This window comes from Telmatherina bonti, assembly GCF_933228915.1.
Source record: "Telmatherina bonti genome assembly, chromosome: 8".
NCBI lineage: Eukaryota > Metazoa > Chordata > Actinopteri > Atheriniformes > Telmatherinidae > Telmatherina > Telmatherina bonti.
Genome location: NC_136626.1, coordinates 32,596,098 through 32,617,496, shown reverse-complemented (window position 1 = coordinate 32,617,496; position 21,399 = coordinate 32,596,098). Strand labels below are relative to the sequence as shown.

Sequence of the window (21,399 nt, the reverse complement as noted above, 5' to 3'; positions counted from 1 at the left end):
CAGCGTGTTTCTTTCATTCACCTGTTAAAAGACGACTGATCTGAACCAGCTCATTAACGCGTTGCTATGGTAACGCCCCGTAACGAGGGATATTACAGTGTTTAACTCGCCAAACTATGTGTACAAAAATAATGCAACCAGTTTTCACTGAAATTGGTATAAACTAGATGAACTTCCACAACCTACTGCAGTTATTCTACATTGACCTGCAGCCGGAGCCGACTGAGACTGGCCACCTGGGAGTGCTTTAGGACAGGAGAGGCTCCCGCTGCTCCTTCCTTACAGTAACTGCAGAACAATATGTGCCTTCAACTCAGTTGGCAAAACACCAGAAACGTCTCTAATAACTCCAGTAAAAGTTGCTACATTTGAGAAAATAATCGCACCCTTTTATTTTTATGATCGTTGAAAACCCACATCGTAATTGAGATTAAAATCCGATTTATCGCCCAGCCCTTATATAACATTGTTGGAGCTGTGGTGTGCATCCCTTATTTTAATTAATGAAAGGTGACAACCCTATAGCAACATAATACTTGTAGTCATGTAGACACGATGAAGACTTGCTGAAGTTCAAACTAAGCATCAGAATGAGGAAGAAAGGAGATTTAAGTGACTTTGAACGCAGCATGGTTGTTGGTGCTTACTGGGATTTTCACACAACAATCTCCAGTGTTTTCAGAGAAGGTCTGAAGAACAGAAAATATTGAGTAGATAAAGAAAAGAAAAGAAGAATGAGGGATGAAACCTGGCTTTTATCAAAGCGACGTCCTCCAGTTGCGGTGTATGTGCAGGAGCTCTTGTCTCGCGACGGCCTGCCCACTGGCACAACGGAAAGTAGCGGTTTCCTGTGAGAAGAGATGGACCGAGCCGATCCGAGCCGGAGCGGGCGGAGTGAAAGTGCACACGTGGACACCTGAGACGGACGTGTTGTCCAGCCAATCACGACGCAGACTGGTGACGCCAGCGCTCCGCGCTCATCCAATGGGATCCACGGTGGTTAAACTAACAGCAGGAGAAAAATTAGAGGAAAAAAACGGTTGTGAAACGGATCTGGGCTGGAAGCTGCTGTGATTCAGCCTCAGAGAAGATTGTTGATGTTTATTTCGTCTCGTGCGGAACAACAAAGAAGACATCCCTCTTCCTTTCAGTGGAAACATGATTATTGTGACGGGAAGAAGGGAAGACTTTGATTTTTCTCTCTGAATACAGAGTCCAGAAACTTTAACATCTTCTGAAACAAACACTTTTGGGTAAGACCCTCTTTTCTTTTTTTTCTTTTTTTCTTTATTACTGGGACGGAATTCAAGCAGCCATATCCTGTCCAGAAGCTATTTCTAGACCTTGAAACTAGTACAGCTACTTTATATGCACTTATTGACTTTTATGTTACTAAAAGATGAGAAAATCATCTCTAATCTGCCTTAAAACTCCTCTGCTGGATGCTCCATTTTCACTTTGTTCTTGTCATTCTGTGAGATCAGATAAAACTTGCTTTTGCTTAGTTTTCCATGGAAAACTATGTTTTTCTTTATGGAGAAACTGCTTAAATAACATAGTTTTCCAATAATATTGTTCTTTTCCAAAATAACAAGTGACTACATGTTAAATAAACTCTGTAACTGAAACAGTTATTCATGTATGTCTCCAGCAATCCAATCATGTAACCAACTTAATTTTCATTTGGATTATCTACTATCTGATTGTGGTTGCCATATAACATGTGTGAATTGTCTTATTTGGAAACGAGCACAGATGTTGTTGCTTTTGTAAGGAAATCAGCCAGATACTGATCAATCTTCCAGTAGCTCTTGCGAGAGGCAAGTGGGGTCGTCATAGCTGCTGAAGTGGTTTCCTCAGACTTAAAATGTTGGAACATTTAAAGAGGCCATCTGACACACAGATGAGCCCAGTTTAACATCTCAAATATTCTATTTGAATTGAGTGTCCTTCAAAAGGCTCTTCTTTTGTTGCCGGGTACAATATACTCCGTCATTTCCATCACAAAGAGACCACAGCCACGGCCTTGTTAGATTCTGTGCTTATTTTATTTTACTCAAATGTTTCTCAATCCTTTTTTTTGTTTTGTTTTGTTTTCATTGAACTCTTGTGTCTTTTTATTTTTATAAAAAGTGTTTCTAGTGAAACCATGGGGGAGTGATGACACAAAAATCACAGAACAACAGAGCCTGAAATGACAACCTGTTGTATTTTATTTGTTTATTTTTTATTAGAAATATTTTTCACTGAGCGAATTGATGTGTAAACATAAACTGCAGGCAGAGATGCTGTTGTAAATCAGAGTCAGGTTTAATTGTTACGGAAATGTTGGCTAATGATTACAAAGAAGGAAACTGCATCCTGTGTCAGTTGATGCTGTCTGACTTTGTAGAGCTCATAAAAAGCATGTTTTCATTTTATTCTTATAAAGTTGCACATTTTAACACAGGAGGCTTTTTTCCATCTGGATTTACTCCCTCAGAGATGAGCTGAAAGACTGCTGCCAACATAAACAATCATTATGTCTGATTGCGTTACCTAAATTACAGACAGTCCCTCATTCTTTAAAAATTGAGCCTTTATAAATGCTGTATTTGCCTACATCTGTCTGCTGTATAGAATATTTACCTGTTTATCGTGTGACTTGGTCTTGTTAGATTACAGGTCTCCAACAATGAAAGTGATTAAGATGAAACAAACGTGATCTGTTTCAGATCCATTAATGCACTTATGTTTGCTAATGTGATTCAGGCATCGTGAGTCATGGGCAGCTTCAAGGGCCACGCTCTCCCTGGGAGCTTCTTCCTCGTAGCCGGTATTTGGTGGACGTTAAAGTACTCGCTCTGGCACGCCACCCGCAGGAACAAGAACATAGGATCCACTCGTCTGGCCAGCAGAGCCTCACAGCGACGCCTGGAGATCATCGAAAGCTCTGTCGTACTCTTCTTCTCGTTAGTTGGTGAGCAGCTTGTTGTTATTCCCTTTAAAATTCCAACATCCAGCTTTTTATTAATGTGTTATGTTTTAGTAAAGTAGCACACAAGCTGCTGTTACTGTGTCCAGTCTTTAATGAAGGACATCTGAGTGCCTCCTCCCCTTGTGCTCCTTAGGGATGCTGGCAGAGCAGTTTGCAGCAGATGGGCCAAAGCTTCAGTTGTATGATTTTGCAGAGAAGCACTGGAAGTATCTGATGAACTGGCAACACGCCACCATGTACCTGTTCTTCGGAATGGGTGCAGCTGTGTCTCTGATCATCCACACCACAGACGGAGCGCCTCTGGCTCTGGATCGGTTAATGCTGGCTATAGCATTCTTTAATGAAGGTACATAGAAAACCTTTTGTTCGTCATTGTTGTAAAAGAAAACGTATGACCTTTTTATTGATACAACTTCCTGAATTTTTTATTAAATGTCTGTAAATGTGTCAAAATATTATTGGGATACTGTACAACATTTCCCTTTCAACCTGGTCATCATAAGCCTTATTTTCATCTTCCTTCTGCCTGAAATGACATCCAAAATAAGTACAGTATATCCTCACAGCTACAAGGGATGTATGTATAATGTTGGTCTCACAAGAAAGTTGGGACATGTGGGATTACTACAGAAGAGTAAATGTACCTTATAGACAGTAGATCATTTAGATAGTTACCTCTTCCTGAAAGAAATCACATTACTTTCAGTGTAAACCAGGGAATAGAAGCCCAGTTAATCTAGGAATGACTAAAGTCATATCTGATGAAGAAAAGAGTTGGAAAAGTAGGATCTAAAAAAGTGAATCAAGGGATTTCCTCCAAATTCACCTTAGAGGTACCGAGATGATCCAGAAAGAATGAAATCCTGAAATAATTTACGATAAGAAGAGAGAATACTTCACTGTAAACCTCCTTCATCTCCATGGAAACTATGAGGACCTTCATGATTGTTTTCAAAGGCAGAGTCATAGAAGACACACAGGCAGAGTTTCACAGCTGGAATAAAATCTTTCACCACAAAACACTAAAAGTAAGACATGATTTATGATCATGGGAATTTTTTGTTTTCTACTCTGGCTGCTAGATTGTTGAGTCACACAATGATGAGACAAACATCTCTGTAATCAGCAGAGTCTCTGCTTTCATGTGACACCTTACTTGTGTTGTTTTGCTTAAAGCTGGAGTAGGTCATGTTGGGGAGCGAGGAAGATGTGAAAGTTGCGCCCTGTCTTGGCTCCTCCCCCTCTGGTTTTGTTCCTTGCGTGATCCAAGGCTTTTTTATTCGCAACTTTTTCCACCAACAATTTTCTCTTTCTCGGCTGTTTAGCAGGAGGCAAATAAACCAAGCCGGGTCGGGGAAATCCTTCCTGCATTTTCTCAGCCATGTTTTCCTTCAGGGTTTCTTCTTCACTACTTTGTATTTTCATCCTAACACACTGTTTATATGCAGGATGTGGCTATCAGGTATGTGCTGCTGGAGGGGGAGGAGGGGAGCCGGGAGAAGATGATTTTAGCCCAATAAAGAAGACCTTTGGCCCGAACTATTTCTATATTTTATGGAAGTTTTTTAGCAGCTTATGTTAATATATTTGTTTTTTGGCTTTTGTTAAGACCTCTTGATAGCTAAACAATAAGTATGAGGAAAACATCTCTTATTTTCCACTTCCGATGTGCATAAAATGCAGCAGATGGGAAGGATCAGTTATACTGACTAGTTGGGAATGTGAAATAAAAAACTCCTGCGATTCTGAACGACTCAGTGACTTGTAGAACATATTTTTAGACCTAAAGGGTCCCAAACAAAGTTCCAGGGTTGTTTTCTCTTCAAGTGACGTCAGCCACCCAGCTATTTGCTGAAAAGTTGGCAGAGCTCAACATGGTGTGGAGTGTGTTCATACAAAGAGAAAAAAAAAGTTTGTCAAAACTGAACTCTGAACTGGACAAGTGGAGGACAAAAACAGAAGTAGGCCTAGAAAATCATACTGGAGTATCTGATCTACATGGAAGGGTGGCTGTCAAGAAGCCATTTCAAAGCAGCACTGTTGGCCACTTTAGCAGATTTTAGCACTTTTTGGCACTTTGGTGCCTCGTAACGGCGGCTAATTCGGCATCCATCTTGCTTCCTGTCTCTTCTTTGAGCTCTGTCCCGCCAGTAAAAGTCAGTGCCACGTTGAATTATCTCGTGCGTTGTCACTTTAACCATTTCCAACATTACCATGATAATAAATGACATTTTATTCTATATTATATTCTATGATGTATGCTCATCATGTTTATATCCAGTTTCTGGTGTGTGATGTGGTGCCATGAGCCTGATGTCCTTGGTTGGAAAAATATTGTTGTGAAGTACAGACTGAGCCTTTGAAAGCTGCGGGCAACAACGGCTCCAGGAATGTGCATAAGGAAAATCACTGTACCGTCAAAACGAGTCAGAAACTCAAATGTTTAAATTGGAAAATGATGCAGTGTTGCTTTGAGGAAGGGAAACAATGAGGAAAAAACTGAGGTTATGCCAAATTACACCAAAACTGGACTGAAAATCAGTGCCAACATGTATCCCGGTGGAGGTGAGGACCCAAGTGCAGGAACAGGAGCCAGGAATGCTGAATGAAGAAGTTTTAATGGCCGAACTCTAAACTGAACTGACATAAATTGAACTAAACTAAACTGAATTAAACTAAACTAAACTGAATTAAACTGAACTAAATTAAACTGAGCTGAACTGACTTAAACTGAACTAAACAGAACTGACTTAAACTGAACTAAACTGAATTAAACTGAATTAAACTGAACTGAGCTGAACTGAACTGAACTGAACTGAACTGAACTGAACTGAACTGAACTGAACTGAAGCAAACACTAACATGAACACGAGCGAAGTCAATGACCCAGCCAACAGAACTGAAACAAAGGACTATAAATACTGGGGGGCAAAACAAGACACAGGTGAAATGGATGAACTAACAAACCAGGTGAAAACTATGAACAGGAACAAAGGCTTCACAGAAAACAAGGCAAGTGAACTTAACTGGGAAAAACTACTAAATAAAACAGGAAACTAGAACTAAAGAAACAACACAAAACACATCGTGAAACATCATATCATGACAACATGTCTGACTGGGGCATGACTCCTCCCCAGAGCCCACACCTTCAACATTATTGTAGCACTGTGTGATCATCTGGACAGAGAATGAAGCAAAAGAAGAGAAACATAAAAGCTTTGGAAAGTCCTATAAGTCTGGAAAAACATTTCTGGAGCTTGTTTACACTCTGATCAGATCAAATATTGATTTTTCAGCCTATTAACACTTTGCATACCTAATTTAATCTTTTTCCATTTAGGTTTGTACATGTTTTAGCAAATTGCTGCCCTCATTTCCTGTTCATTTGGAAATGTTAAAAGTAACAAAGATGGCTTCAAAGACTTCTCCACAGTCCTGTACTCTTCCTCGGCTTTAAGAAGTTATTTATGTTTATGGTAGTCAATGTCAGCATGCATGCTAAGATGATCATATTTGCCAGAATCTTGTCATTTTCAGTTTGTTGTTTCCTTCAGGATTTCTTTTCCTCTATCATCTGCATGGAAGGAGCATGCTGGACATCCACGTGCATCAGCTCCTTCTCTATGCCGTCTTCGGCCAGGCTCTCATCGCCTTCGTGGAGGTCTTCCACAGAGGGAACATCATCCTGGAGCTGCTGCGCTGCACCCTTACGCTCCTGCAGGGAAGCTGGTTCTGGGAGGTAAATCTGAACAAGAGCTTTCAAGTGCAGATTCTAACTTCTCCAAACTCCTGACGTTACCTTTCTTTGACCACAGATCGGGTTTGTGCTGTACCCTCCTAGTGGCTCTGAGTGGGACCTAAAAGACCACAACAATATGATGTTTATCACCATGTGCTACTCCTGGCACCTTGCTTTCGCCATGCTGCTTGTGAGCGTGCTATATTGCACCGTTGGCTGGTGAGAACCTGCTCCATATCAAGCTTGTTTATTTGTCCTACAGGATTCCTCCTCACTGATGTAAACATCTCGATTACCTCTAAGAGCATTTCTGCAAAACAGTTTATGTTATGTGCGACTGGTGTTTGTTGTGCTTTTTCTCCAGTGTGCTTCGCTCCAGACTGAAGAGGACTCCTCCTATGGAGATGGGACTTCTGAAGGCCAGAGAGCGGGATGCAGAGTCAGAGGATGAGATGCTATGAGGCGGACTCTTCCTTGCGGAATATCACAAACTAATCAGGGATGTGACTCTTGCAGCAGCAGCAGTGGGACCAGACGCACTTCACAGAGACAGAATAAGGATATGAACACATTTCACCTTAGAGATATATCTCTACCTCTTCCTTATTTAATCAGCTGTAAAACCCTTACTTGTCATGATATGTGCTGCCCGCCTTCTCACCAACACACGCAAACATGACCATATCTCCCCTGTACTGTTCTCTTTACACTGGCTCCCGGTTCAGTTCAGAATTCAATTCAAAATCCTTCTGTTTGTTTTCTGCTCCATCCATGGCCTTGCACCTCCGTACCTTTGTGACCTCCTGACTCCTCACCAGCCCAGCAGAGCCCTGCGCTCCTCTGATCAGCACCTCCTGGTGGTCCCTCGGTCTAGGTGTAAACAGTGGGGCGATCGGGCCTTCGCAGTGGCAGGGCCCAAACTCTGGAACTCTCTGCCTCTGGAGTTACGCTCCATCATGGACCTGCCTCTGTTTAAGGCCAGGCTAAAGACTCATCTGTTTAGAACTCATGTTCTCCTGTTCATGAGTTCAGCTGGTTTTATTTTCTGATTTGTTTCACCTGTGTTTAGTTTCTTCTTCTGCTGGGTCCTGGGTGGCTGGTTCATTATGTCAGGGTTGGAGTGGAGATGCAGACGGGAAGCCAGGATGCAGGAAGTAGATGAAAATTTAATCCAAGAACAAAATGAGGGCAGAAGAAACAAAATGAACCAGCAACTGACAACGCAAACCAAGGGGTATAAATACACAGAACAAGAAACAAGACACAGGTGAAGCAAATCAGAAAATAAAACCAGGTGAGCTAATGAACAGGAACCCAGACATGAGTGAACTAAGGAAAACTACAAACCAAAACAGGAAACCAGAACTAAGGAGAAACACAAAATAACATATCATGACATTACTTGCTATTTATTTTGCCACAGTGTAATAATTTACATATAATCTGTCATATCTGGTGTATATGGTATACATTTGCACATGAGAGTTAGCTTTTTATAAATTTACTGCTTTCTTCTTTGTTTGAGTTAGGTGTCATGTTGACCTAAAAGCAGTCTTCATCAGTGCAGTATTCGAATATTACTTGAAAATGTGTCTTTACTTATGTGGCTTTTTCCTTTGTTGGTTTCATGATGTAAAAAGTTGAGTTGCACGTGTGAGTCAAACCAAAATGGAAGACAATAAGAAGTTTATTAAAGCTGTATAAACTTTCAGCTGTTATGTAATATGTAGCCCAACACAGATTGTAATATGGTGGGAGATTAAATCATGAGTTTGATCACGATATAATATTTTGATTTAATGGATCACATTTCTGTTTGCAGTTTGTGTCATGGTTTGCTGTTTGAGTCTGTGCAGGTTGCCATGGGGACTCAAGGCGGAGTCTGGAGCTTCAATTACAACCACCTGGAGCTCATCTTCCTGATTTATCCTGCTATTTAAGGACAAGCTGGAGCTCCAGTCTTCGCCAGATTGTCTCTCTTTACTGCGTGCACGTCAAGACCATTACAGACATCCTCCTGGATCAAGATCATTTTCCTCAGCCAACTTCCCCAACTGCTTATGCCTGCCTGCTTCTGCCTCAAACCAAGGCCAACCACCACAACCAGAGGCCACCCCCCCAGCAACCTCCACTATCATCAGAATTCCAATTATCTGAGAAGTTCTTCCCTAGACCAGACCAACAGGATCTGAGTACTAAATAAATACTTCATTTACCTCTTCATCTGTACGTTCTGCTTTTGGGTCCACCCCTCCACCCCGGTCTCTGACCGTGACAGTACAATCTGGCCATAACATGGACCCAGCGAACACACTCCAAACAGCCCTGACTGAACAGGGAAAACTTCTAGAGGAGCATGAGAAAGCTTTGCACTTCCTGGGTGAACAACAGGGACATTGTAACCATCGTCTGGACCAAGTCTTTGAACAGATACAGAGCATTCATAACTTACTGTCTGTTTCTTCTGCAGCTTCTGGATCTTCCTCCACTTCAACCCCACAAAGCATTACTCCTTCACCGGATCCGGTGTTTCGTGATGCTGCATTCCCGACACCTGAGCCATTCCTTGGGAACGTAAGCAAGTGTGGAGGCTTTATCCTTCAATGCTCATTAGCCATTTCTCGTTCTCCACGATCATTTTCTTCCGATGCCGCAAAGATATCTTTTGTCACTGCTCTCCTACGTGATAAGGCGCTGGACTGGGCATTGGCCTATTTTCAGTCTCGTCCAATGGATTCAATCTCTTTTTCTTCATTCTTAGATGACTTTCGTAAGACCTTCGATCACCCTTTGAAGGGAGCGGATGCAGTCAAGAGATTGCTCAATCTTAGACAGGGCAGTCGACCTGCAGTAGAGTTCATTGTGGACTTCCGTGTTCTGGCAGCTGAGACAGGGTGGCCTCCCGAGGTGTTAAGGGGAGTTCTGCTAAATGCTCTTAATGACCATCTAAAGGATCAGCTTGCGTTCCGGGAGGAGCCAGCCTCGTTCGAGGAGTTGATCACCACAGTAATACAGGTTGATAACAGACTTGCAGAGAGGCGGCGGGAGCGAGGGGTTCGGGACCCTCTGTCCAGTCGGAGGCCGGTTCTCGGCCCAAGGACCCTTCCAATTGCGGCTGGTGGCACATTACCGTCTCTACCTGCTCCTGAAGGTCAGAGTGAACCTATGCAGGTAGGGCGAGCTGGGTTGACGCCAGAGGAACGCCAACACCGGTTACGGAATCATTTGTGCTTTTACTGCGGCTCCCCGGATCATCTCGTGTCCAGTTGCCGGTTGCAGTCAAAAGACCACGCCCGCCAGTAGAGGCAGGACTACTGGTGGGCGGGATTCAGCAGCCAAGTCCTCCACGTTGTGTACTACCGGTAACTCTCTCGTTGGACGGAACTGACCACCAGTTTCAGGCCTTAATCGACTCGGGAGCTGAACAGAACCTAATGGATCCCACTATGGCCACTAAACTCAAACTCCCCGCTGTTCTCCTGTCAACTCCTATTTCTGTTACTGCTTTGGATGGAAGAATTCTTACAACTATCACGCATAAGACCCGTCCTCTTACCCTACTAGTGTCTGGTAATCACAGTGAGAGAATTGAGTTCCTTCTTTTCCCTGCGGCTAATGTACCCATCACCCTAGGATACCCCTGGTTGGCTTTGCACAACCCTCATATCAACTGGAGTAAGAGCCGCCTGGAAAGTTGGAGCCTTTTTTGTCTGTCCAACTGTTTGAAGTCGGCTTGTCAACCTTCTAGTGCACCAGTTTGTATTCCTGAACAACCGGTGGACTTATCTATCATTCCGTCAGCATACCACGATTTAGGTGCCGTTTTCAGCAAGGACAAGGCTCAGTCTCTCCCACCACACCGGCCCTACGACTGCGCTATAGAAATACTCCCAGGTGCATCACTTCCTAGAGGTAGACTTTTTAACCTGTCCAAACCGGAGCGGCAGGCCATGGAGAACTACATCCGCGAATCTCTAGATGCAGGTCTAATCAGGCCATCGTCTTCTCCCGTTGGGGCAGGGGTTTTTTTTGTGCAAAAGAAGGACAAGACTTTACGCCCATGCATTGATTATCGGGATCTGAACAGCATTACCATCAAGAATAAATATCCTCTACCTTTAATCACCTCGGCTTTTGAATCCATTCAGGGGGCCCAGATTTTTACTAAATTGGACCTCCGGAACGCATATCACTTGGTCAGGATTCGTGAGGGGGATGAGTGGAAGACGGCCTTTAACACCCCTCTCGGACATTTTGAATATCTCGTCATGCCTTTTGGACTCACAAATGCCCCCGCTGTGTTCCAAGCACTTATCAATGATGTTCTTCGAGACTTCCTACACCGCTTTGTTTTTGTTTACCTTGACGATATCCTTGTTTTTTCAAGGTCCCTTGCAGAACATCAGCAACACGTTCGGTTGGTCTTACAACGGTTGCTGGAGAATCGTCTTTATGTCAAGGCAGAGAAATGTGACTTCCACGCCTCATCAACTTCCTTCCTGGGCTACGTCTTCCAGGGCGGGCAGGTGAAGACAGACCCAGCTAAGATCAAGGCCGTTGCGGAATGGCCTATTCCCAGTACCAGGAAGGATTTACAACGTTTTCTTGGCTTTTCTAATTTTTATCGACGTTTCATCAGAAACTACAGTATGGTCGCGGCTCCCCTCACCAGGCTGACCTCTGTCAAGATTCCCTTCTCCTGGACTCCGGAGGCGGATCAAGCTTTTGGCCGTTTAAAGGAACTATTTGTCACAGCACCCATTCTCGTTCAGCCAGACCCTGAGCGACAGTTCGTCCTGGAGGTGGATGCCTCTGAGACTGGAGTTGGGGCCGTCTTGTCCCAGCGATCTGGTAAGGAGGACAAATTACACCCCTGTGCCTTTTTCTCCAAACGGTTGACCCCCTCTGAACAGAACTATGATGTCGGCGATAGAGAACTCCTAGCGGTAAAGCTTGCCTTGGAGGAGTGGCGACACTGGCTGGAGGGGGCCAAACATCCTTTTGTAGTATGGACAGACCACAAGAATCTCGCCTATTTGCAGAGTGCAAAGAGATTGAACTCCCGTCAAGCCCGTTGGTCACTGTTCTTTAATTGTTTTGACTTTGCTATTTCCTATCGCCCTGGGTCCCAGAACACTAAGCCTGACGCCCTGTCCAGGCAAAACTCTGCCAAGGAGTCTTCTGAACCAGCACGCATTCTTCCTCCTTCAGTGGTGGTTGGTGGAGTGTCATGGCATGTGGAGGATCAGATACGCCAAGGATTGCTTTTGGATCCTGATCCCGAGGAGGGACCCCCCAACCGCCGTTATGTGCCCGTTTCTGCCTGTTCTGCAGTTCTACACTGGATCCATTCATCTAAGTTTGCGTGTCATCCAGGAATTCATCGGACCATCACTTTGGCTCAAAGACATTTCTGGTGGCCGTCTCTGGTATCGGACGCCAGGGAATATGTCTCAGCCTGTCAAGTCTGTGCAAGGAATAAAACCTCCAATCAGCCTCCTTCGGGACTTCTGCAGCCACTAGAGGTTCCCAGCCGACCCTGGTCTCATATCTCATTGGATTTCGTCACTGGTTTGCCTCCGTCTCAAGGAAAGACAGCCATCCTTACTATAGTGGACCGCTTTTCCAAGGCTGCCCATTTCATTCCCCTGAACAAGCTGCCCTCCTCGTCCGAGACCGCAGAGCTCCTGGTAAACCATGTCTTCCGTCTCCATGGCATTCCAACTGAAATTGTGTCTGACAGGGGACCACAGTTTGTTTCCAGGGTTTGGAAGGCTTTTTGCACTGCTCTAGGTGCCAAGGTTTCCCTGAGCTCTGGCCACCATCCTCAGTCCAATGGCCAGACAGAACGACTCAATCAAGAATTGGAAGCTGCTCTGCGTTGTGTCGCATCTGACAATCCCTCTACTTGGTGCCGTCATGTGAGCTGGATCGAATATGCCCACAATTCTCTGTCCACTTCTGCTACCGGTTGTTCTCCATTTGAAGCCTCCCTTGGCTATCAACCTCCGTTGTTTCCCACGGAGGAGCGGGATCTGGTTGTACCCTCGGTGCAACATCATCTCCAGAGGGCTCAGCATGTCTGGACTAGGACAAGGGAGGTTCTGCTCCGTACCGCAGGTCGCAACAAGCGCCTGGCTGATCGCCACCGTCGTCCTGCTCCTGTGTTTTTGCCTGGTCAGAAGGTGTGGGTGTCTGCCCGGAACATTCCATTGAAGGGCACTTACCCTAAACTGGCCCCTCGCTTCATTGGCCCTTATGAGATCGTCTCGTTGGTGGGCCCCTCGGCCGTCCGTCTTCGACTCCCCTCTTCTCTCCGCGTCCATCCCACATTCCATGTGTCTCAGCTCAAGCCTGTGTTGTCCAGTCCATTGTGCCCTCCTGCCAGGCCCCCTCCACCCGCCCGGATCGTTGGGGGTGGTCCTGCCTATACTGTGCGCCGTATCCTGGATGTTCGGGGTCGGGGTTTCCGGTATCTGGTGGACTGGTTGGGCTATGGTCCGGAGGAGCGTTCTTGGGTTCCTCGTCGCTTCGTTCTGGACTCCTCCCTGCTTGCTGATTTCTGCCGCTCCCGCCGTCATGTACCTCCTGGGTCGCCTGGAGGCGTCCCTTGAGGTGGGGGTACTGTCATGGTTTGCTGTTTGAGTCTGTGCAGGTTGCCATGGGGACTCAAGGCGGAGTCTGGAGCTTCAATTACAACCACCTGGAGCTCATCTTCCTGATTTATCCTTCTATTTAAGGACAAGCTGGAGCTCCAGTCTTCGCCAGATTGTCTCTCTTTACTGCGTGCACGTCAAGACCATTACAGACATCCTCCTGGATCAAGATCATTTTCCTCAGCCAACTTCCCCAACTGCTTATGCCTGCCTGCTTCTGCCTCAAACCAAGGCCAACCACCACAACCAGAGGCCACCCCCCCAGCAACCTCCACTATCATCAGAATTCCAATTATCTGAGAAGTTCTTCCCTGGACCAGACCAACAGGATCTGAGTACTAAATAAATACTTCATTTACCTCTTCATCTGTACGTTCTGCTTTTGGGTCCACCCCTCCACCCCGGTCTCTGACCGTGACAGTTTGCTTCAGTACAGCATTTGATATAAAGTGCAATGGAAAATATCCCGTCCCTTGAAGGAAATTGTAATGTTGTCATTTAGTAGTTAATCAGCAGCTCAAGCTGTTCTGGAGGGTGATGGCTGCTGGTACTTGAAGAAGCCTCTGACTGAACAAGCTATGTTGTTTCCTTACTCTGCGTGTTGAGCAGTGGTTCTCCAAAAGAGCACAGGGCGTCTCTATGGCATTCAACGTTCAAACCATTGTGATGAATGTCCACACAGAGACGAGCTGACTGCTCCAGTTTTGTAATCATCTGGAGATTTTGTTTGCATGGAACTGGCGCTTTGAAAGCCTGAAAACACAAACTTTTTAAACCAGACCCCAAAGTGAATGAATGGTGCAGATGTGTTGCAGTAGGTACACATTGAAAACATGCAGGACACTGATGTAAGAGGTCTGGATTTGGTGATCTCCTTTCTAGTCTGTTGTCCAGCTGAATCACCAACCCTTCACTTTATATAAAATAACTGCTTCTTCTGGAAAGGAAACACAAAACAATGATGAAAAGATACAAATACATGAAAAATCAGTATAGCAATAGGACAATAAAACCACAGTTAGATGGGCAAGAAACAATTACAGCCACTAAACTGCAACCAAATGCAACATGTCAAGAACAAGAAACTGCATGTTGAACAAGGTGAGGTGCTGATACTTAGTGGGACACATGAAGTTGATCTTTGGACATTACAAGTCTCTCTGTGCTAAGTTGCACCTGACTCACTGACAAGGTGAGGATGTCATTGAGATGTGAGTCAGTCAGTGAGTCTGGACTTATTGAGGTTCATGACACTAAAAGTATTGTCTCGTTATCAAGCTCTGTTGGCTATTATTATAAACAACAACTAGCGGGCCAAAAACTAAATGCTGCCGGGCCAATTTTGGCCCGCGGGCCCCAACTTGGGCACTCCTGATATAAATCATTAGTTTATGCTTTCATTAACTTTTTATTTTTTTATTGTCAAGATTTACTTAAAATAAAAAAATTAATTACATTAAAACAACATAAAAAAATAATGCCTGGTTATTTATTTTTTAAAAAGCTATTTGTTGTGTCTGTTGGCAACAAAAATATGCAAACAACTCTGTGTAGAAGTTAACTAAAGGGTGAAGTAAGAGAAAAATATTTTCCATCAGCAGGATAACAGTGAGGTACAAGTTGGCGTTCTAATAAGATTAATCAGGATTATTTAAAATCTTTCATTCATTCATTTTCTAAACCGCTTAGTCCAGTTAAGGGTTGCAGGAAGCTGGAGCCTATCCCAGCTATCACTGGGTGAGAGGCGGGGTGGTTGCCATCCCATCCCAGGGATGACATAGACAGACAATCATTTCTAGGGACAGTCAACCTAACATGTATGTCTTTGGACAGTGGAAGCCAGATTACCTGGAGAGGACCCACAAATACAAGGGAGAACGTGAAAAAACCACACAGAAAGGCCGCTGTTCTATTGTATTCTATTCTATTCTATTCTAGTCTATTTTATTCTATTCTATTCGATTCTATTCTATTCTAAGTGTTCTCTCTTAATTATTGATCATTTAATCTCCTGGTTGGCTCTGTATTTCTGTTTTTCAAAATAAAACTGATCTGCTATGGAGCAAATTTAAAAAAGAAAAAAGAAAAAAAGAAAAAAAAGTCGGAGTGAGACCTCTTGTTCCTATTCAGGCGTGTCTGACAGACAGTCGCACACCTGACCAGGTGAGATACTAACTGCTCCTCCGGCTCCCTCCTCTGCAGCAATGTGACGCTGTTTTCCATCCTCGAAGATTTGGTGAAACTCAACAGTTTCTCCGTGAAGGAAACGAGATTTCTCCTCCGTGGCTGGTTGACCTGGCAGGGATCTCCAACCGAACATGGATAAATTAAAATCGGTTTTAAGTGGAGAGGAAGCGCGAAGGGAAGACCGAACCGTCTTAGAGGTAAAAATGAAAAGAAAAACCAGCTTCACCAGTTTGACAGCGACTCCAGCTGAGCTTCTCACCGATCATACTTCCGAACTTTTTTTTCTTACTGCAGTCTGTGAATGAAGCCTCCACTTTAGGATGGGGAACACGTTTGAAGGGCTTCGTCGCCTGTTTTGTGGTGGGAGCCGCGTGCACAGTTTTGGTAATTATCGTCCAATACGATAATTTCTACATTAATCGGTTGTTGCCCTCCATTTTAAGGAAAAGCGCAGTTGGAGCATTTCTGGTTCTTCCTGCTCTGAGGAATGTTGAAGATCCATCCTTCCTTACCTGCAAGTTGTGTCGCATAACAATTCATCTGTGTTGTGTGTTTTGCAGGGAGTTTGTGTGTTATTTCTCCCCAGGATCGGCCTTACTCTCTTCATTGTGTTTTACACGTTTGGAAATATCTGTGCTCTTGGCAGGTGAGTTTAATAAACGTTAGAAAACTAACAAAAAATTCAATAAAACCAGCTGAAGGACTTTTTTTTTTTTTTTAAATCTTCCTCCACATTTTCTATTATGTGGCCAGTATTCAAAATATATGTATGTAGTAGGCTACAAATACTCTGAAAGCAAATTTATAAAGGACCTCTATTTTAATTATTTGATATTTTGTCTATTAGCACAATGTTTCTGATGGGTCCAGTTAAGCAGCTGAAGAGGATGTGTGACAAAACCAGAGCTTTGGCCACAACAATTATGCTTGTGAGTAGAATTTTTTTTCTTAAAGAATCCCTGAGTGAAGAAAATCTGTTGAGGATTTATCCAATTTGTTTGTTTTACTCAACCAAACTTCCCAAATATATTTAGTTAATTAAGCTATGAAACAACAGTGTTGCCTCCATCATATTAATTCAGAGTAGTTGTTCATAAACTTAATAGAATTTTATTTTATTTCACAAAAATGGCAGAGCAATACAATATATAGGTAATATGACAGGAGATTTTTTTCAGATATAGTCATGTGAAAAAAAAAGTTTTATCTGTCAGGATAAGATATCAAAATAGTCTGGTGCAAACCAGGTTTTAGTGCATATACAGTAGTTCAGTACATGTTACACCACATCATTATTTTACAAAATCAGAAGCAAAATTCAGTAATAACTGGTTACAAATTAAATGAATTGTTACTGCTTCCATGTGAATTGAGCTGCCGAAGGAAAGACATCAGCAATAATCTTGGAGAAGCAGCCATTGCTGCCTATCATAAGGTTAGTACCAAACCACTGAAGCCATGGAAAGGATTATTTCTAAATAGGAAACTATAAAGACGGCTTCCAGTCGACCCAGTAGTGGGCATCGTCGCAAATTCATCCCAAGATGCTCTAAGAAATGGTCAAACCCCCCCAATACTTGCATGTCAGACTCAGCTGGTCTCAGGACTAAAAGAAGATAGCACTAGCGCTTCTCTTTCAGAAGAACATGGCAGAAATTCACCAGAATGAACAACAGAACATCTGGAACAAAAGGCCTTATTCGGCAACGGTTCTTACGAACAAATCTGTTCTAAAATACTTACGAACTTTTAGGGAAAACTGTGGCATTCATCAAAATTTTTATATCGTGGATTCATTCGCAATCGTAGGAATGTGTGCGAACGCCCAGAAGAAAGATACGAAGAATTTTGTGATCTAAGAATACGTTCATGAATCTGACTCGGGGTTTTCGTAAAATACTTCTAAGTACAACCTAAGAATAAATTCAGGAAAATTCGTAAGAACATGTTGGTGAATAAGACCCAATGTCATTTATTGCAGGGATTTTAAACTCATTGACCACTACCCCGGAGGTTTTGGATGTTTTCCTGCTCCAACACACCTAACTAAAAAAAAAAAAAGGCTTATTGTGCAGAACTTGACAGAAAACTGTTTGAGCATGGAAACATCTAAAAGCGCTATTCAACTTAGTCCCACAAGGGCAAGGGTCCTGCAAGTTTTCAGTATTTCCTTGCTCCAACACCGCCAACACAGTTCTGCACAATGGCTCATTTCAGTCAGGTGTGTTGATACAGGGAAAGATCTAAAACATAAAGTATGGTGTTCTTTGAAAACTCAAGTTTGAAACCCCTACTTTTAGAGAAATTAGAGTAGTTATATAGAGAATTAACCACAGCACCAAATCAGCACCCCATTGATCCATAAAGGTTATCATACAGAAAAGAATCATTTTTCTTTGTAGAGCACTTTAAAGACAACATTGTCAACTAAAGTGCTGAACACACAGTTAAAACATAGCACTATAGCCCCACGATAAAACAACAAAAACAAAGAGGTAGCAGTAAAAGCAGCTTGCCAGGCGAATTAAAGCCAGTGAGAACTCAAGTGTTTTAAGAAGACTTATAAACAGGAAGTGAATTGGTCTGCCTAACATGCAGCGGTAGGTCATTCCACAGTTTTGGGGCTGTAATTGATCTTACTGGTCTTAGGCACGTCTAACAATAACTGATCCACCGACCTAAGAGAACAGAGGGGGTGTCAAACTATGGCTGCTACAAGCCATTTAATCATGGGATATACTTAGTTGTTCTACACTGATTGTGCTTTTTTTCTTTAATTAAAACATATATATAATAATGTAGATTATATCTTTTGTAATTCAATTAAGAAAGTTTATTTAAGTTTAAGACTACTGAGGGATTTTTAAAAAAAAAAGTAAAACCTTAAGAAAGAGGGAGGTTTTTCTTTTTGCATGTGTCTCCATGCAGAGTGCTGATAGTCCAGCTGTTAAATGCTGTGGATGTTCTGGTCAACACATTTACTTGGCAGTGGAAAGTAGTATCAACTTTAATGAAATGCAATGAAAGAAGTGCAAAAAAAAAAATCACTTAAGTCCTATTTTATTCTAATCTACAGTCATTTAGTAGACGCTTTTATCCAATGTGACTTATATATGAGAAAGAACAAGCACGAAATCAAACACTAGAGGACATCGTAGGAAGATGCTAGTGGACTGTCCAGTTGGACGCAGGTCCTTACATGAAGTGCTACAGGTTTTTTTTTTTTTCTTTGTTTGTTTTGTTTACTCCCTTCCCACCCCATAATATTACCTATGTTATAATACAACAAATTAATACCATAATGTTTGTTGCAAATAACTGGGATAAGTTCTCCAACTTTCCGACAAATACAGCTATACTAAGTGTGGAAGTGCTCCTTGAAGAGCTGAGTCTTCAGCTTGCTCTTAAAAGTAGACAGGGACTCTGCAGAGCGGACAGAGTTTGGGAGATCACTCCACCATCGTGGCACAACAGAGGAAAAGAGTCTGGCTAGTGATTTAGTTCCATGTATTGGTGGTAACATGAGGCGTCTTTAACTGGTGGAACGTAGCTGTCGAGAGAGAGTAGGTCTGGATTAGGGAGTGAAGGTAGACAGGAGCTGTTCAAGTTATTGTTTTTTTAAGCCAGAAGCAAAGCTTTAAAAAAGCTAAGTGCATTTTTTAAAATAAATATCTTCTTAATTATATGCCCTATTAATTTTTCCAGACGTGCCTCGTGTTGACTCTGTGTGCAGCTTTCTGGGTGAGTGATCAGATACGTCAATATGTAATCTAACAGCTGATTGGTACTTTGCATCACTGTGATTGTTACACATTGATTCCTATTTTTTCCCCTTTTTTCAGTGGAAAAACTTTGGGCTTGCTTTGTTATTTTGCATTTTGCAGGTCTTGTCGTTTTCCTGGTGAGTCCATATTCCTTCTCCTCTGTATTTTATCAATTTGAGTCTAATTATGGGGACTTTGTGACATGAGATGTGATGTTGTTTACAGGTACAGTCTGTCATACATCCCATGTGTGAGGTTGGTCTTCTTTGCAGTGTTCATACTAATTATCTGTTCATATCAGGGGTTCCCAGGTCCAGTCGTCTAGACGCCCGATCCTGCAAATTTTAGATGCATCCTTTCTCCAACGTGCCTGAATCATATGGCAGAATTCCCTCAACTACATGTCATTCAGCTTTGCAGAGGGCTGGTAATGACACATTCATTTGATTGTGCAGGAAAAAAAATGCATCTAAAAGTTGAAAGATAGTAGCTCTCAGGACTGGACTTGGGCACCACTGGTTTAGATGTTTGGTATCAGAGGGTTGTTTAAAACCTGCTTGCATGTCTGACCCTTGTAAATTCTTTTCCAGGGAGGCGATTTTGAAGATGGTGTCGATGTGCATGAAGTGAACACGAGGTTTTGATGTGAGGGTTCAGGTTGAATGAAGTAATTTAAGGCTATAGGCAAATCTCTCAATGAAGTTACTGAAACTGCCTGCTGGTGGCTGTTTTGGGAGTCTGTGACTCATTCTGTTTCACACCTTTTTTAATTAGTAAAAAAAAAGCACATCTTATATCTAAAGTTTTTATATATATATATATATATATATATATATATATATATATATATTAATAGAGCTGATCGATTTTTGACATCTATTGATTCATTTTAAGCTGATCTTAATCATGGCTTTTATGTGCAACATTGTGTAAGTATTGGTCTTAAATTAAAACTAATAAAGCTTTTGTTAATTAACAAATGTCAGTCTTGTTATTTTTATCTATGGGAGATATTTATTTGATATATTTTTATTTATATGGTGCTAATTTAAGTCAGTCAATTCAACACAGATACAGTTCAATCCACTGAAATTCATCTAAATCCAGGAAGGATGACCATCTGGCTCAACTGGTGGAGGATGGAGATGACAGAGGAGTCAACAAGCACCAGAAATCAGAGCCAGTGTTACCTGATGTGGAAAAAACATACAAATGAATGATCTAATCCTGTCATACATTTAATACAAGAAGAAAAGAGTTTAAAAAAAAATTGATGCTCATTGTATCCACAAGTATCTCACTTTGCTCTAAAGAGCTCTGCTTCAATAAACAAATAGTCTGACCTTTATGAAGTTAAGCAGCATCTGATTTGTTAGATATTGCTATATGCATAGAACATCACATTTGATAAAAAAAAAAATATTGTTAATGATGTCTAATAGATTGTAAGTTTATTTTAATGAGGATTGTGACTGATAGTCACACAGTATTTAGCATAATATATGCTATTAGAGTTTTAAATACCTGGAAATACATTTTCATTCTGGATGCAGGATTTTAAAAAAAGCACTAATTATCTAAGAGATGCTCCAAGTAGTCTTGACTTTATTAAAATGGTCACCCATTCTATTTATTTATTTAGTTGGTTTCTGTGTATTTTGTGGGTGACCGCTGTAGGTTGTGTTGTTCGTGGTCATTGTGCATTAAAACCGTGTAATGCACGGCTCCTTTTTGTGTAATCCTTATTGACAATGTGTCTATTAATATTAACCCGTAATTAATACAAAATTCCTCTATTTTACAGCAAACACAAACTCAAAATAACTACAGCTTGGACCCTAATTATGTTAACTTACAGCTTGAAATTATTTAAAGAAAAAATACTTTATTAGAGAGACTATAGTGTAATTTCTTTTTTTTTCTTTTTTTTTTTTGGAATAATTAATTGGGGACAAGTAATTGTAAATGCCCCGCGACCCTGGATCGGACTAAGCGGTTAGGAAAATGAATAAATAATTGGTAAATTTAAAAAAAAAAAAAAAAAAATCAGAAGTACTTTTCTTTGCAGCGTCA

General features: G+C 42.1%; 3 protein-coding genes across 3 annotated transcripts; all 3 read left to right on the top strand.

The window, feature by feature from the left end:
- Positions 1-1,217: 1,217 nt before the first annotated feature.
- Positions 1,218-7,180, top strand: tmem45a (transmembrane protein 45a; the record flags this gene model as incomplete). The annotated part of the gene is made up of 6 exons (XM_079244880.1): positions 1,218-1,253; positions 2,752-2,959; positions 3,111-3,323; positions 6,535-6,719; positions 6,796-6,938; positions 7,084-7,180. Exons 2-6 carry the CDS (start codon positions 2,764-2,766, stop codon positions 7,178-7,180), a joined length of 834 nt encoding a protein of 277 aa, XP_079101006.1. The 5' UTR covers positions 1,218-1,253; positions 2,752-2,763.
- A 2,985-nt stretch (positions 7,181-10,165) lies between these two features.
- On the top strand, positions 10,166-13,333 carry LOC306759969 (uncharacterized protein; the record flags this gene model as incomplete). The annotated part of the gene is made up of 1 exon (XM_079245715.1): positions 10,166-13,333. One exon carries the CDS (start codon positions 10,166-10,168, stop codon positions 13,331-13,333), a length of 3,168 nt encoding a protein of 1,055 aa, XP_079101841.1.
- Positions 13,334-15,693: 2,360 nt separating this feature from the next.
- Positions 15,694-19,956, top strand: sft2d2a (SFT2 domain containing 2a; the record flags this gene model as incomplete). Its single annotated transcript, XM_079245363.1, has 8 exons — positions 15,694-15,759; positions 15,857-15,946; positions 16,123-16,208; positions 16,410-16,491; positions 19,268-19,303; positions 19,405-19,463; positions 19,552-19,581; positions 19,917-19,956. 8 exons carry the CDS (start codon positions 15,694-15,696, stop codon positions 19,954-19,956), a joined length of 489 nt encoding a protein of 162 aa, XP_079101489.1.
- Between the last annotated feature and the right edge of the window lie 1,443 nt (positions 19,957-21,399).